Source organism: Myodes glareolus, chromosome 2 (assembly GCF_982192425.1).
Source record: "Myodes glareolus chromosome 2, mMyoGla1.1, whole genome shotgun sequence".
NCBI lineage: Eukaryota > Metazoa > Chordata > Mammalia > Rodentia > Cricetidae > Myodes > Myodes glareolus.
Window position 1 is genome coordinate 125,988,470 of NC_142027.1, and position 14,974 is coordinate 126,003,443.

Genomic DNA, 14,974 nt, shown 5'->3' on the forward strand with positions numbered 1-14,974 from the left:
TTACCACATGCCCATGGAAGTCAGAAGGTGGTGGCTCCCCTGGAACTGGAGTTATAGGTGCTTGTGAACTGCTATGTAGGTGCTGTAAATTGAATTCAGGTCCTCTGGGAAAGTAACTAGTGCTCTTAAATACCAAGCCATCTCTCCAGCCTCACCCACCCCCTGCTTTTTTTTTTTTTTCCTGAGACAGGGTCTCGCTGTATATCCCTGACTCACTGGCTTTATAGACCAGTCTGGCCTTAAACTCATAGAGATCCACCTGCCTTTGCCTCTTACGTGCCCAACTGCCCTGAAGCTTTTAAAACTATAATTATCAGTTTCCACCAGATGAGAACAAAAGGCAGAAGCCTCTGGTTTAATAAGGAGGTCTCACTGTTGCCCAGACTTGTCTCTAACTCCTGCATACAAATGATCCTCATGCCTCAGCCTCCCAAGTACCCAATTTTTCTCTTTTTCTTTTTCTCTTTCTTCCCTTTATGAGACAATCTCATATAGCCTGTGCTGGCATCAGACTTACCCAAAGATGACCCTGAACTCTTGATTCTCTTGCCTATGCCTCACCAGTGGGATTGAAGGGGTGCTCCATCATTCCCACTCTTTTTACTTTAAATTATTTTTTCTTTCTTTCTTCCTTTCTTCCTTCCTTCCTTCCTTCCTTCCTTCCTTCCTTCCTTCCTTCCTTCCTTCATACAGTATCCTGCCTATAGGCCAGAAGAGGGCACCAGATCTCATTATAGATGGTTGTGAGCCACCATGTGGTTGCTGGGAATTGAACTCAGTACCTCTGGAAGAGCAGTCAGTGCTCTTAACCGCTGAACCATCTCTCCAGCCCCCTTTAAATTATTCTTAATTTTTTTTTTGGCTTTGGTTTTTTGAGACGGGTTTTTCTGTAGCTTTGGATTCTGTCCTGGAACTCACTCTATAGACCAGACTGGGCTCGAACTCACAGAGATCCTCACCTGTCTCTGCCTCCCAAGTGCTGGGATTAAAGGAGTGTGCCACCACTGCCCAGCTAATTTTAACTTATTTCACTTAATTATTTGTATGTGGAGTGCGCATAAGTGTGTACATGTTTGTATGTGTACATGTGGAAGCTGAGGCCAACCTTGGGTGTGGATCCTCACTGTCCACTTGACTTTTGACATGATCTCTCACTGGGATCTGGGTTCAGTAACTAGGATTGACTGACTGGCTGATAAGCCCCCTGGACCACCTATCTCCCCCTCCCCACTCTTATGTGTAGTTGCCAGGATTTGAACTCAGGTGCTTACGATTATGCAGCAGCCATATATCTGACAGAGCTAACTTCCCAGCCCTTTTAAACAGAAGTTTGTTTGCTTGTTTGTTTGTTTTTTCCTGGGCAGGATTTTTCTGCTGCACAAGTCTAGTGAACTGAGTTCACTCCCTGGAACCCACATAAAGATGGAAGAAGAGAGCCATCCCCACAGAGCTGTCCTCTGACTTCCGCATTCATGCTGCGGCACATGTGCCCCCACATTGTGTATACATACATACACAATAATGGAGAAGTGGTTTTAAATGTTCTTACCATGCACTCTTGCAGCCATGGTCTCTAGGTTGCTCGGGTCAGCTTCCCTAGTAGCCAGGATTACAAACCTGTGCTACCAGGACAGTTTAAACACGTAATACAGAATTCTAGCTCCAGATCTCCGAAAGAGGAGGGGCAAACCCACTAGAAGCCTAGACTGGAGTCTCTCAAGAAAGACTTCCTCCTCTTTCCCCTGCAGTGCAGAGTGTGTGAGAAAGGGCAAGTTTGGGGCCCAAGGAGAATGTGATGTCCTGGCCTCTCTTTCTTTTTCTGGCTCCTGACTTTTGATGCTAGGTCACGGGTGCACACCTGTGCTTGATGTGGTCTTCTTCCCTTTCTCCTTCCCTCCTTCTTTCCTTCCCTTTCTTCCTTCTGCCACAGTGGGGATGGATCCCTAGGCCTGTGTATGCCTGGTGAGCTTCCTACCATTGAGATACAGCACCACCTCCACCGTACTATTTTAAATTTATATTTATTGCATGTGTTATGTGTTCTGCATGTGTATGATATGTGCACACATGCGTTTGGTGTGCTTGTACATGTTGTATATGGAGGCTCAAGGTCAAAGTCAGGTGTCTTGTCTCTGTCACTCCCCACGTTTAAGTGTATGGGTGTTCTGCCAGCACACATGTCTGCATTCCATGCATGTAGTGCCTGCAAAGAAGGTGTTGAATCCTCTGGAACTGGAGTTCCAGAAGGTTGTGACATGTCTGTCATGTGGGTCCTCAGAACCAAACCTGAGCTGTCTGTAAGAACAGACAGTGCTCTTAACCACAGAGCCATTTGTTGTTTTTTGAGACAAGGGTCTTACTATGTAGCTCTGGCTGGCTTGGAACTCACTATGTAGACCAGGTTGGTCTCAGACTCAGAGATCTGCCTGTCTCGGCCTCTCAAGTGCTGGGACTACAGGTGTGCACTGCCCTGAGGCTTATCCACCTTTATGTTTTGACATAAAGGTCTCCCAGTAAACCTGAAGTCATGCCTGTCAGTGAGTTCAGCAATCTGCCTGTCTTCATCCCAGCCACACTCCCAGACTGGGATTATAGGCACATGTTGCCGTGCTCGGGTTTTCACATGGGTGCTGGGGATCTAAACACTTATCTTTGTGTTTGTGTGGCAGGCACTTTACCAACTGAACCCAACCCCAAGAATGGACTATTTTTTAAATAAGAAAAGCAATTGCCCACAATGATGTGTTTTCATTTGTCCTGGCAGGATAATGAAAGCCCTCGGGAATGCCGGTGTCCCTGTCCCCACTGTCCTTGACCTCTGTGAAGACTCAAGGTAAAGACTTGTGTATTTTGCCATTGTGTCCTCAGACTACAGGAGAGAAAATCCCATTTACTAACTCAAGAGCCCATTCCTTAGAACGGAGAAAATCAAATGCAGCCACCTACCCCAGAAGTTCTAAGATCCTGTCACCCAGAAAGCACAGCCACATCCAAAATAGCTGTTTTAAGATTCAAAAAAATATACCCACTTAGCTGGCTGTGGTACAGTGTAATCCCGGCACTAGGGGCCCAGAAGCAGGAGTCTACATCGAGAGATCCCTCTCTTAGTAAATAGTATACACACCATACATACACACACACACACACACACACACACACACAGAGTCCCACTGAGTTTCATGTAGCTTGCTTTTGTTCTTTTTTTGTTATGGTTTAAAATTGTTTGTTTATTTGTTGAGAAAAGGTCTCTATGTAGCTTTGGCTATCCTGGAACTATGTAGACTAGGCTGGCCTTTGCTTCCTGAGTGCTGGGATTAAAGGGGTGTTGCCACCATGCCCTGTACTTCCCTTTTAAACTGCTGTAGCATTCTGTGTGTGTGTGTGTGTGTGTGTGTGTGTGTCTGTCTGTCTGTCTGTCTGTCTGTCTGTCTGTCTGTCTGTCTGTCTTTGAGACAGTTGTGTCCAAGGATGATTTTGAATGGCTGATCTCTCTGTTTGGACCTCTTGAGTGCTTGGGTTACAGCATGCAGCACACAGCCTGTTTATGTGGTACTGGGACAGACCCAGGCTTTGTACACGCTAAGCAAGCATGTTCATTCCTAGTAAGCTGATCCCCCAGTTGAGTCTCTCTCTTTCTTCTTTATTTTTGATCAGGAAGATTTTTAAACATGTACAACAATTGAAAGAAAAACACAGCACTAGAAGCATCTATTTATACTTCGGATTACAGTGTTTTTAGTATTTGCCACATGTTCTTTTCATATATACAGAGTAATTTACATGCCCATTTATTTATTTTTTTGAGACAGGCTCTTACCATGTAGCCCAGACTCACTTCTAATTCTCAATTCTTCTGCCTCAGCCTCCACAGTGTTAGGATTACCACACTGACTCTCAAGAATGTGTATGCATGTTCGTGAACACAAATGCATATGTACGTGCGTGCATGTAGAAGCTACACTTGAGTGTGGTTCCTAAAGAGCCATCTTGTTTGTTTGACAAAGATTCTGTCACTGGGACCTAAAGCTCTCTAGGCTGGCCAGAAAGCCCAGTGATCTGCCTGTCTGTGTCTCCAGAACTGCAGCTGCTAGTGCATACCACCACCCCTGTTTGAGGTTTTTTGCTTTGTTTTGTTTTCTGTGAGCTCTGGGGATCAGACTTGGATCCTCATGCTGTCAGCAAGTATTTTACTGACTGAGCCATCTCCCTAGCTCTTCCGGGATGTGTTTGATGGAACTGTAGAGGTGGGTCAGCGGTTAAGGGCATTTGCCAGTCTCACAGAATACTCGGGTTCTATTCCTAACATCCACACAGCAGCTCACAGCTCTAACCCCATTTCCAGGGGATCCATTGTCCTCTTCTGGCCTCCATGACACACATGTGCTGCACAGACATACACACAGGCAAGACACCCACACACATTAAAAAACAAAAAAGAAGAATATATCCCAAGTCAGGATAAACACAGAATAATTTTCAGAATCGCTTTTTAGAGCAGTAAAGTACTTTCTAGTCATGACTAAAAGATGGCTAATAACGTGGCAGCAAGGGAGCTGGAGAGATGACTCAGTGGTTAAGAGCACTGGCTACTTTTCCAGAGGACCCATGTTCAATTCCCAGCAACCACATAGCAGCTCATAACTGCCTGTAACTCCATTTTCAGAAGATCTGACACCTTCACACAGATATACATACATACAAAACATGAATGCACATGCAATAAAAATAAATTTTAAAAAGTAACATGATAGCAAATTACCTGAACACCACTGTAGCACAAATAAAAAAAAAACTCAGAGACAAATATTGGGGCTCATCCTGAAGATCAGAAAAACAAAGCAGCCAAGCCACTAGAGAGCTCTTAGCTCTATGAAATCTTGAGACTGAAAAAGAGTGAGTTCCTGTCTCATTCTGCCTTATATTCCTCTCTAATGCTGGGATTAAAGGCGTGCACCACCACCACCTGGCCTCTATGGCTAACTAGTGTGGCTGTTTTGCTTTCTAATCTCAGGCAAACTCTATTATGAAAATACAAATGAAATATCACTACACATTACAAGATGGTACAAGTGCCTTCAGTGCCTTTAAGTAAGGGTGCATATAGCATCAGGAATAAGGAGGAATGTCGAATAGCTGCCCCATGTATAAGTAGATCTATACCAGGACCTCTGTGTATTCATTTTCTTTGTTTTAAAACTGGGTAAGTTTAACAGATGAAAAAGAGAATAGGAACCACGTGTAACTCCAGTCCCAGGGAGTCCAACCACCTCTTTTGGCTTCTACAGGCACATGGTGCAGACATAATGCAGACAAGCCATCCACATAAAATAAAATGGAAGGGAAAAGGGATGGCAGGGGCTAGAGAGATGGCTCGGTGGGTAAAAGTGCTTGCTGCACAGCACGAGGGCCTGAGTTCAATCCCCAGAACCCACATAAAGGCTGGCTAGAGAGTGGGAGTACCTGTAACCCCAGCACTCCTGAAAGCGAGATGGGAGGTAGAGACAGGAGAATCCCCGAAGCTTGTGGGCTACCTGGCCGGCTGTACACAATAGAAAACTAAGATATCGTCTCAAACAAGGGGGAAGGTGAGAACAGACAAGCCTATGCTGCATGATCCGTTGCTGTATGCTCCTCACCTGTGCTTGCACACATACACACATATGAAATGACACAAGCCTGTAATTCCAGCACTCTGGAGGCTGAGGCAGGAGGATCTGGAGTTCAAAGACAACCAGTGCTATACAGTGAGACCCTGTCTCAAAAGAACCAAATAAAAAATGAAAACATTTGTATAGGCTTCTCAGTAAGTCTCCTTGGGATACACAGCTTAGTCAAGGACAGAAGTGGTACTTAAAGCTGGCTCTAAATGACTCCAGAACTCCTCCTCTTTCAACAATTTGATCTTATACTTATCACATTAAAATCTCTTCAGTGGCACTGGAGAGATAGCTCAGTGGTTAAGAGCACTGACTGTTCTTCCAGAGGACCCAGCCGGGTTCAATTCCAGGCACCCACATGGCAGCTTACAACTGTCTGTAACCCTCACACAAACATAGATGCAAGCAAAACACCAAAGCACATAAAATATAAATAAATTAAAAATAAATTTGAAAAACAAACTCTTCAGTGGTTTCTACACATGGGCCAAAGAAGCAAGAGGATGCTGGCTGTCTGCACACATGGGTGGGCATGGTGGGGAGAGGTGATGGGCACTTTCAGTTCTCTGCACTTAGAGGCAAAGGAGCTCTGCCCCCTCCCAAATTCTCCTCACAGAAACTGAGGGGCTCCACGGCTGACAGTCACTGAAATGCCCACCCCTATCTGTGTCCCTGCCAGCATCATCGGCACCCCCTTCTACTTGATGGAGTACTGCCCGGGCATCATCTACAAAGACCCCTCCCTGCCAGGCTTGGAGCCCAGCCAACGGCAAGCCATATATGCTGCCATGAATCAAGTCCTGTGCAGAATTCACAGTGTGGACCTGCAGGCCACAGGCCTGGACAGCTTTGGGAAGCAAGGTGCGCAGGGGCAGCCCATCCTCCACCGACAGTTCCTCTCACAAAGCGAAGCTCTACTCTTGGGGGCTCAGTGGTTGGGGTGCTGACACACAGCCCTGCTCACCTTCTAAACCCAGGCTAATCATAACTGGTCTGCTTACCACTCATTTTGTCCTTGGATAAGGCACATCATGGGCTTGTTTAAGGACTTAATTAAGGATTCTGTTCTCCTTGCCACTTTTGTTACTAAACTGTTTAATCCTTTCTTTCTTTCCAATGCTGATCATAGTATTTAAGATATACTTCCTCCTTCCATCTCTTCCTTCTTTTATTACTTTTTTGTTTTGTTTTGTTTTTTGAGACAGAGTTTCACTGTAGTTTTGGAGCCTGTCCTGGAAATAACTCTTGTAGACCAGGTTGGCCTCGAACTCTCAGAGATCTACATGTCTCTACCTCCCTAGTGCTGGGATTAAAGGGGTGTGCCACCACCACCTTGCCTTTTCTTACTTTAAAAAAAAAATATTTTATTTTTTTTGAGCCAGGTAGTGGTGTTACAATTCTTAAATTCCAGCACTTGGGAGGCAGAAGCAGGCTGATCTCTGGATAGCCTAGTATACAGAACAAGTTCCAGGACAACCAGGGCTATAGATAAACTCTAACTTGAAAACCAACCAAATAAATAAATAAAATTTTATTTGAGAAGAGTCTAATTGTACCTCCTGGTTGGCCTTGAACTAGAAATGTAGTTAAGGATGGCTTTGAACTCCTGATTCTCCTGCTTATACTTCTCAAGTGTTGGTATCACAGGGTATACCACCATACTTGGCCTCTTTTGAGGTGGGTAAGATTGTTGTTTTTTTTTCTGGCTTTTCAAGACAGGGTTTCTTTGTGTAGCCCTGGCTGTCCTGGAACTCACTCTGTATACCAGGGTGGCTGCAAACTCACAGCGATCCTCCTGTCTCAGCCTCCTGAGCACTGGGATTAAAAGCATTGCCACCATTGCCCAGCCTTGACCTCTTTTAAAAAGGGAGAAAGAAAGAGAGGAGAGAGAGAGAGAAAGACAGATTTTCTTGCTGTACCAGCGGCCTCACTTTGTTACCAGGCTGGCCTTGAACTTATCTGAAATGTCTTCCCACCTCAATTTTATGTACTTTAATATTATTTTATTTATTTATTTGACTTTTTGAGACAGGTTTTTCTGTGTAGCCCTGGATATCCTGGAACTCACTCTGGACACCAGGTTAGCCTCAAACTCAGAGATCCACCTGCCTCTGCTTCCTGAGTTCTGGGATTAAAGGTGTGCACCACCGTACCAGGCCCAACTTTATGTGTTGCATCCTTCCCTCAGCTCTGGGAAGACCCGATTATGGTGAGGAAAGTAAGGCCCATCAGGGTTAGGTAGGGTACCTGTCGTCACACAGTTGGATGGTGGCAGAACTAGAGCCTACCCCTGGTGACTTGACTTCAGATCCATGCTCTTAGCCTACCACTGTTAAACTTAACCTTGCCTGTTTGAAAGCTCACAAACCTTCAAAGAGGGTTAGGGGTTAGGCTTGAAGATTTGTTGTGGTGGGATAGTGCCTAGACCGTGGTGAACCAGTTGAAGCAAAGTGACTTCCACGATGACAGGAGTTTCATATAGGACTTTCCCCGTCCACAGGAACAAGTTCAGACACAGGGCACTGGCACAGAGCTTCTGACGTTTTCACGGCTCTGCTGAACTTATGTATTGAGCACTGAAGGCTGTTGGAACAGCGTGCCGTATCCTAACCCTCTTTCCCTCAGGGGACTATATTCTTCGCCAGGTGCAAACCTGGACCAAGCAGTACCGAGCAGCGGAAACCAGCAGCATCCCAGCAATGGAGAGGCTTATCCAGTGGCTGCCACTGCACATTCCCAAGCAACAGAGAACCACAGTGGTGCATGGCGACTTCAGGTAGACACAGCCTCCAGCAAGGCTCATACAGGGGAAGATTAAGCCTGTGGTCTTGGTCCGTAGTACAGATGGGAATCATCCCTTCAGAGTGTTTCCTTTATGTCAGGGCTTCTTAGTGTCAACACTGTGACAGTCCTATGCCGTGGAGCGTGGCCTCACCTCTTAGGAGGTCAAGTGTCATCCCTGGGTTTTGTTTTCTAATGTCAATAGCAGCCCTTCTCCCAAGCTGTGGCTACCAGAGCTGCTTGCAGACACTGTCTCGTGTGCCTGTGGGGAGGAGGAGCCATGCTGGAGGGGTGGGAATACTGTGAAGTCAGCCTTGAGTGTTGACCTTGAGCCCAGACAGAAGGAGGTCAGGGAGTGGACATGGTTCCCTGGGCTGTGTGCAGAGTCTAGAGCTCTGCCTTCACCAGAACTCAGTACACCTGCCATCCTGCCGGGTGTCTGCTGACCTTCCATGGCTGCCCTGGACTTTGCTCTTGAGGCACCCAGGGCACATTGACCATTTTCGGCTTCCCAGCCGCTCCTGGAGGTCTACCTTTGAGCCACATCTTATTCATCCCCTATCCACTTGATGATTTTCTTGCCAATCCTTCATGCATTTGTTTAATTATCCTCTACCTAGGACTCTAGAGCACTCCTCCCATGTGACCCTCCCTCTTTGGTAGAAAGAGTAGAAACAGGTAACTACTAGCCATACCTGTTTTACGGCTTGGCCTTTGCCACTCCTAAAGTGTCCACAAATGTGACTAAGTATGAGAGCAGGCAGGAGATAGCAGCGATCTAAAGGCCTGTCAGCGGGGGTCAAGCCTGAAGAAATCACCGGAAAAGCTCCCCTGGTCTTAGCATGTGCCCCCTTAGAGCTAACACTTACCACCAAAGAGTATGGAAGAGGGCACCTTGAAGGAGGCAGGAACGCCAGAAAAGCAGACAAAGCGATTCTGCCACAGCCATCGGTCCACCTTGGCACAGCCTGGCACCTGAAGGGAGTCTTGGCAAAGATGCCAGCCTGCTGTTGCCTGTAGCACATGATAAATCATGTGGTTCCGTGATGTGTTGGGATTCTGCTTAGCAGATAAAATAAACCGATGGGCTCTACATGAGTCAACCTAAATAAGTCTGAAAGGATCATACTGAGGAGAAAAGATAAATACGTATGATATTTATGCAAATTTACCAAGGATTGAGAGATTTTAAGTGTGCATAGCTAAGAGAGACAGAAAAGTGTGAGACAAATGCGGACCACGTTCAAGGAAGTTGGGGAGTGAGGGTGGAGGCCATTAACTGAACCTGAGGTGTTTGTGTGTTAGACATTCAAGAAAAAGCAGCCAAGCAGCAGGTGTGGCTTCTATGAGGAAGCTGGCACATGAGTTCGTGTGCCATTCCCTGGATTGTTGAATGCTTGTTTTTTTGTTTGTTTGTTTGTTTTTTAAGATTTAGTTACTTTTGATGAAGTGTCTATGTGCGCACGTGAAGAAAAGGTGCCCATGGAGGCCAGAAGGGATTAGATCCTAGAACTGGTGGTTGTGAACCAAACTTCACCAGGTGCTGGGACCCAACTCAGGTCTTCTGCAAGAGCAGTACATGTTCATAAGCACTGAGCCCCCTCTCCAGCCCCTTCAATTTATTTTAAGTCAAGCCTGCATTAGTGTCCAGTCAGGAATCAAAAGGACTCAGAGGCCCCTGGAGAGTTTAAAAGGAGTGCAGTGTGTCTCAGAGGCCACTGGACAGACTGGAGCCACAGTGGCATTCCTAACTGGCTGGCTTAACAGGGCCAGCATGCGCTTCTGTAACAACCACATGGCAGACTTCACCAAGGCCTCTTCGCTGACAGTTGGGACAGGACAGCACACTTCCACCAGGGTTGCTCTCTGGCTGTGGCTGGACTCCTCAGGCCATTCTCTGTGGCTTTGTGGTTGCTTAGTATGGTGGCCCTTGGGTGACAGGACTTTCCTGGTAGCTCAACTGTGCTAAAGAAGCTATGACCTTCACTGACCTCCACCACCCTGGAAACCCTCAGCATCCCTTCCTCCACTTGACATTTATTAGAGGCCAGGTGTTTCATAGAGTGAAGATTTGGTGGCAAGTGTGTCAAAGAATCTGCAGGCTTGCTTTAGTGCCATCGCAGGGAGGGTGTGAATCCAGAAAGGTTAACTTTAGAGAGGGCTCCTGGCCAGAGCGGTGGCCTTGGTAGTGGGAAACAGTTAAATAAACATCCTCGCTGGTGCTGCTGACTGGTTGAGGCCAGCTGGTAGTGAGGACCTGGGAGCCCTAGAGGCTGGCCAACGTTCAGCATACAGGCTGGTGGAGGGTGGGCCTGGAGGGGCAGATGGAGTCTTCTCAGCTCTCTCCATTCCTTCTGTGGCTCCTCAGGCTGGATAACCTAATATTCCATCCTGAAAAGGCTGAGGTGCTCGCTGTCCTGGACTGGGAACTTTCTACCTTAGGGGATCCCTTTGCCGATGTGGCCTACAGCTGCCTGGTTCACTACCTGCCATCCAGCTTTCCCATTCTGAGAGGTAGGAGCCAGTTAAGTGGTAAGCACTGTGGCACGTGAATGGGCTGGGCAAAAGTGAGGTGCAAGTAGTTTGAATAACCGTATCACTGAAATGTGGGGTGGGAATGGGATGTATCTCCCTTCACCCATAGTGCATTTTTTTCTTTCTTTCCTTTCCATTTCTTTTTTTTAAAGAAATGTTATTCTTTTTTAATATTTATTTATTTATTATGTATACAATATTCTGTCTGTGTGTCTCCTGCAGGCCAGAAGAGGAGGGCATCAGACCTCATTACAGATGGTTGTGAGCCACCATGTGGTTGCTGGGAATTGAACTCAGGACCTTTGGAAGAGCAGGCAATGCTCTTAAACGCTGAGCCATTTCTCCAGCCCCCCCCCCAATTTCTTATTTTGTACTGGGGGTTGAGTCTTGGTCCTTGTGCATGCTAGCTGACACTCTAGCACTGAGCTGTATCGCCAGCTTGCATTTGATTTTGTATCTGGACAGGTTCTTGCTGATATGCCCAGGCTTAACATGCACCTTCCATTCTGTGTGTGTATCTATCTTGGTCTTTTATTTCTGGGTTATCTGCTCTGAGGCAGGCTCTCGTGGCTGACTGTTTTTAAACTCTGTGTCACTGAGGCTGGCTTCAAACTCCTGCCAGTCCTAACTCCACTTCCCCGGTGCTGGGATTACAGCATGTGTCATTGCACCCAGTCTGTTACTGAAACAATCCTTTGATTCAGTGACTAAGTGACCAAAACCAATGACCATATAATTTTATGATCTCATTTTTCCACTTAGTTGTATATTCCACCTCCTCTAGGACTGTTTGTCATCAAATGTTTGGTTTGGGATGGCATCTCTCCGAGAGCTGTGGACCAGGAGTAATCAGAAACTGCATTCCTTTGTTTACTGTTAATTTGGTCTGAAACCTTGAGAGAAAAATCTGTAAAATAGGAGCTTCATGCTCGCCTCAGGTCATCGGCTAGCACAAGGAGCCACACAGCTGTAAAAGTGGTTCAGGAGCATAGTGGCTTTCAGAATACATGTTTGCTAGTGGTAGGGGAGGGTAGGTGCCAACCACTTAAGGACAGCTCTGTCCCTTATCTTAGGGTTCAGGGACATGGATGTGACACAGCTGGGCATTCCAACGATGGAGGAGTACTTCAGGATGTACTGTCTTCAAATGGGCATCCCACCCATCGAGAACTGTAACTTCTACATGGCTTTCTCATTTTTCCGTGTGGCTGCAATACTACAGGGAGTCTATAAGCGGTCACTCACAGGTAAGTGTTGGCCAGCCTGAGGGTCACAAAGACTCTGAGGAGTCAGGTTTAGCCAGAATGATGTAAGGCTTAATTTTCTAGACATCATAAAAAATGTGTATGTATATAGGCAGATGTGGGGGCACACACTTGTAAGGTGGGGGTAGGAGGACAGAGACCTCAAGATCATCCTTAGCTACATGTTGGGGGCTCCAAGAGGCCCTGTCTGAAAGTTTAAAAAATAAAAAAGCAGAGGAAAATGCCGGTGTGCTCTGTGATCACTCTGAGGAAATGATGCCTAGACTGGCCATGGCCTTTTCTCAGAAGGGCTACTCTAGGATCTTGTCGGAGTTCTTACTGGTCTCAGGTGCTGCACAAGTGACTTGAGGGTGTCACTAAATTTGCTTCTTGTTCTTTTTGTTTTTTATTTTTGTTTGTTTCTGGGACAGGGTTTCTCTGTGTAGTCCTGACTCTTACTGTGTTCCAGCCTGACCTTGAACTCAGAGATTCACTGATTCACTGTCTCTAACTCCTAAGTGCTGGGATAAAGGTCTGTGCCACCAAAGCTTAGTTTCTTTGTCCACCAAGTTCAGATTCAGACAGTGCTGCTTGGGAGTACAGGGCCCAGACCCCAGTATGGATGTTACAGGTGCTCAGCCAGTGACAATGGCTGTCCTCAGAATATTGGCTATGTCACTGGCTCACATCACCAGGAAGGCTGGCTAGGGGTAACCAGTTCTCCTTCTATTTTGCATAGGACAGGCAAGCTCGGCAATAGCCAAACAAAGCGGGAAGTTCCCTGAGTTCATGGCTGAGCTGGCATGGGACTTTGCCATCAAAGAAGGCTTCCGGGTTTTCAAGGAGATGCCAGCCTCCAAACCACTAGTGAAATCCTACCATGCATGGGCTGGGTCGCGGCCCCAGAGAACTCCAGCGGGTGTGAGGAGTTCCAGCACTGTAGCAGCTGCTTCCCCTTCCCAGGAGACAAAGGGAGGCCTGATCATCTCTCCAGAGGGCCTCTCTCCTCACGTCAGAAAGTTGTATGACCGGCTGTTGGAGTTTATGAAACAGAATGTGTACCCCCTGGAGCCAGAGCTGCAGAGACACCAGGCCTCAGCCGACAGGTGGAGCCCTTCCCCGCTGATAGAAGACCTCAAGGTAAGCATGCTTGTCAACATGGCTGACCCTCTCCAGTGAGGAAAGGAGCAGGGGGACTGAGTGGCATCGCCTTGCTTTCCCATCCCTAGAAAGAGACAGCTGCTGATTAATCAGGTTTTATTCTGTCAAGGCCAAGTATCTGTGGGGAGAAGGGAGAATGGCAAGCCAAGCAAAGTGCTTCTCATGTGATCCCAGCACTGGGGAAGTAGAGTCAGGAGGATGCAAAGTTCAGGCCAACTTCAACTAGTTGAGACCCTGTCACAAAATCGAGTAATATAGTCTGTGGTGTAGAGAGACTAATCAGGTCAGGTGGCATCTGTCACACAGATTTGAGAAGCAAGGCACAAGGTCACAAAGTCTCTTGCTAGAGACCATATCAGAATCATGGAGCTGAGCGATTGTGCAGTGTCATGCTAACCCGGCTTTAGCTGCTACAGTGTCTCTGACTTGTCCTTGCTTTGGGCGTATGCTGTATCTCTGACTGCGCCTTCTTCTCCTCTTTCTGTTCCACTGGAGAAGATGTGGTCACAGCTGGAGAGATGGCTCAGACGTTGGACCCACATCAGGTGGCTCACAACCACCTGTAACTCCAGCTCCAGTGGTTCCAACACCACACCTCTAGCCTCCACAGGCCTCTGCATTCACATGCATGCACACATATATCCTTACATTGTTTTGTTTTGCTTTGCTATGTTTTGTTGAGATAGGGTCTCTCTCTATGCATCTGTGACTGGCCTGGAATTCAACACGTGCACCAGTTTGAGACCATCTCGAACTCAAGAGATCCACATGCCTCTGCCTCCCAAGTGCTGGGGTTAAGCACTCCCTGCTCAACTTTTTTTTTTTTTAAATAAATATTGTTTTGTTTTAAAGATAAGATTCAATGATTATGGCTCTCCTTTTCCCCTGCCAGGAGAAAGCCAAGGCTGAAGGGCTTTGGAACCTTTTCCTACCCTTGGAGACAGATCCTGAGAAAAAATATGGAGCAGGGCTGACTAACGTGGAGTATGCACATCTATGTGAAGTCATGGGCATGTCCCTGTATGCTCCTGAGGTACAGTCTCCAGTTCCCTCAGTGTGTGAGAACATGTCCCCACATGGCCTGTGTGGAAAGTCAGATCTAGGGGTACCATATGACTTGAACATCACCTGGGAAGGGAAAGGAAGGCAAGCAATTGGCCCAGCAGGGAAACCCACCCAGGGATGTGGACTGTTGGGGGGGGGGGTTCCAGGGCATTTGAGATTGACTTCAGGTGTGTGTGAGTCTTCTCTGGCAGAGAGGAAGGGCCTCATGAGTTGTGAGGGGGTCAGTGGAAGGAGTCCAGCCCAGCCTCTCCCAGGGGTTGAAGATGTGGGGGGCACTGACGTGTTTCTTCTCTTCAGATATTTAATTGCTCTGCCCCTGATACGGGGAACATGGAGCTCCTGGTGCGGTATGGCACTGAGGAACAGAAGGCCCGCTGGCTGGTGCCCCTGCTGGAGGGCAGGATCCGCTCCTGCTTCGCCATGACGGAGCCCCAGGTACTGTCCTTGTATGTTCCCCTTTGGCGGGGCCTCAGGACTCTGCTCCTGAGGAATGTAGGTCAGTAGGGACTCTAACCAGAATGTGCTCCTGTG

The 14,974-nt window shown here is 47.2% G+C and overlaps 1 protein-coding gene across 3 annotated transcripts in view; it reads left to right on the top strand.

The window, feature by feature from the left end:
• The window catches only part of Acad10 (acyl-CoA dehydrogenase family member 10), a 39,933-nt gene that overhangs the window by 16,293 nt on the left and 8,666 nt on the right, over window positions 1-14,974 (top strand). For all 3 annotated transcript variants that reach the window (XM_087903674.1, XM_087903675.1, XM_087903673.1), the window contains exons 8-15: window positions 2,765-2,833; window positions 6,337-6,518; window positions 8,283-8,433; window positions 10,807-10,952; window positions 12,047-12,220; window positions 12,957-13,357; window positions 14,271-14,411; window positions 14,741-14,878. In XM_087903674.1, the coding sequence (XP_087759800.1) occupies window positions 2,765-2,833; window positions 6,337-6,518; window positions 8,283-8,433; window positions 10,807-10,952; window positions 12,047-12,220; window positions 12,957-13,357; window positions 14,271-14,411; window positions 14,741-14,878 (1,402 nt within the window). The remainder of the gene's footprint in view (window positions 1-2,764; window positions 2,834-6,336; window positions 6,519-8,282; window positions 8,434-10,806; window positions 10,953-12,046; window positions 12,221-12,956; window positions 13,358-14,270; window positions 14,412-14,740; window positions 14,879-14,974) is intronic.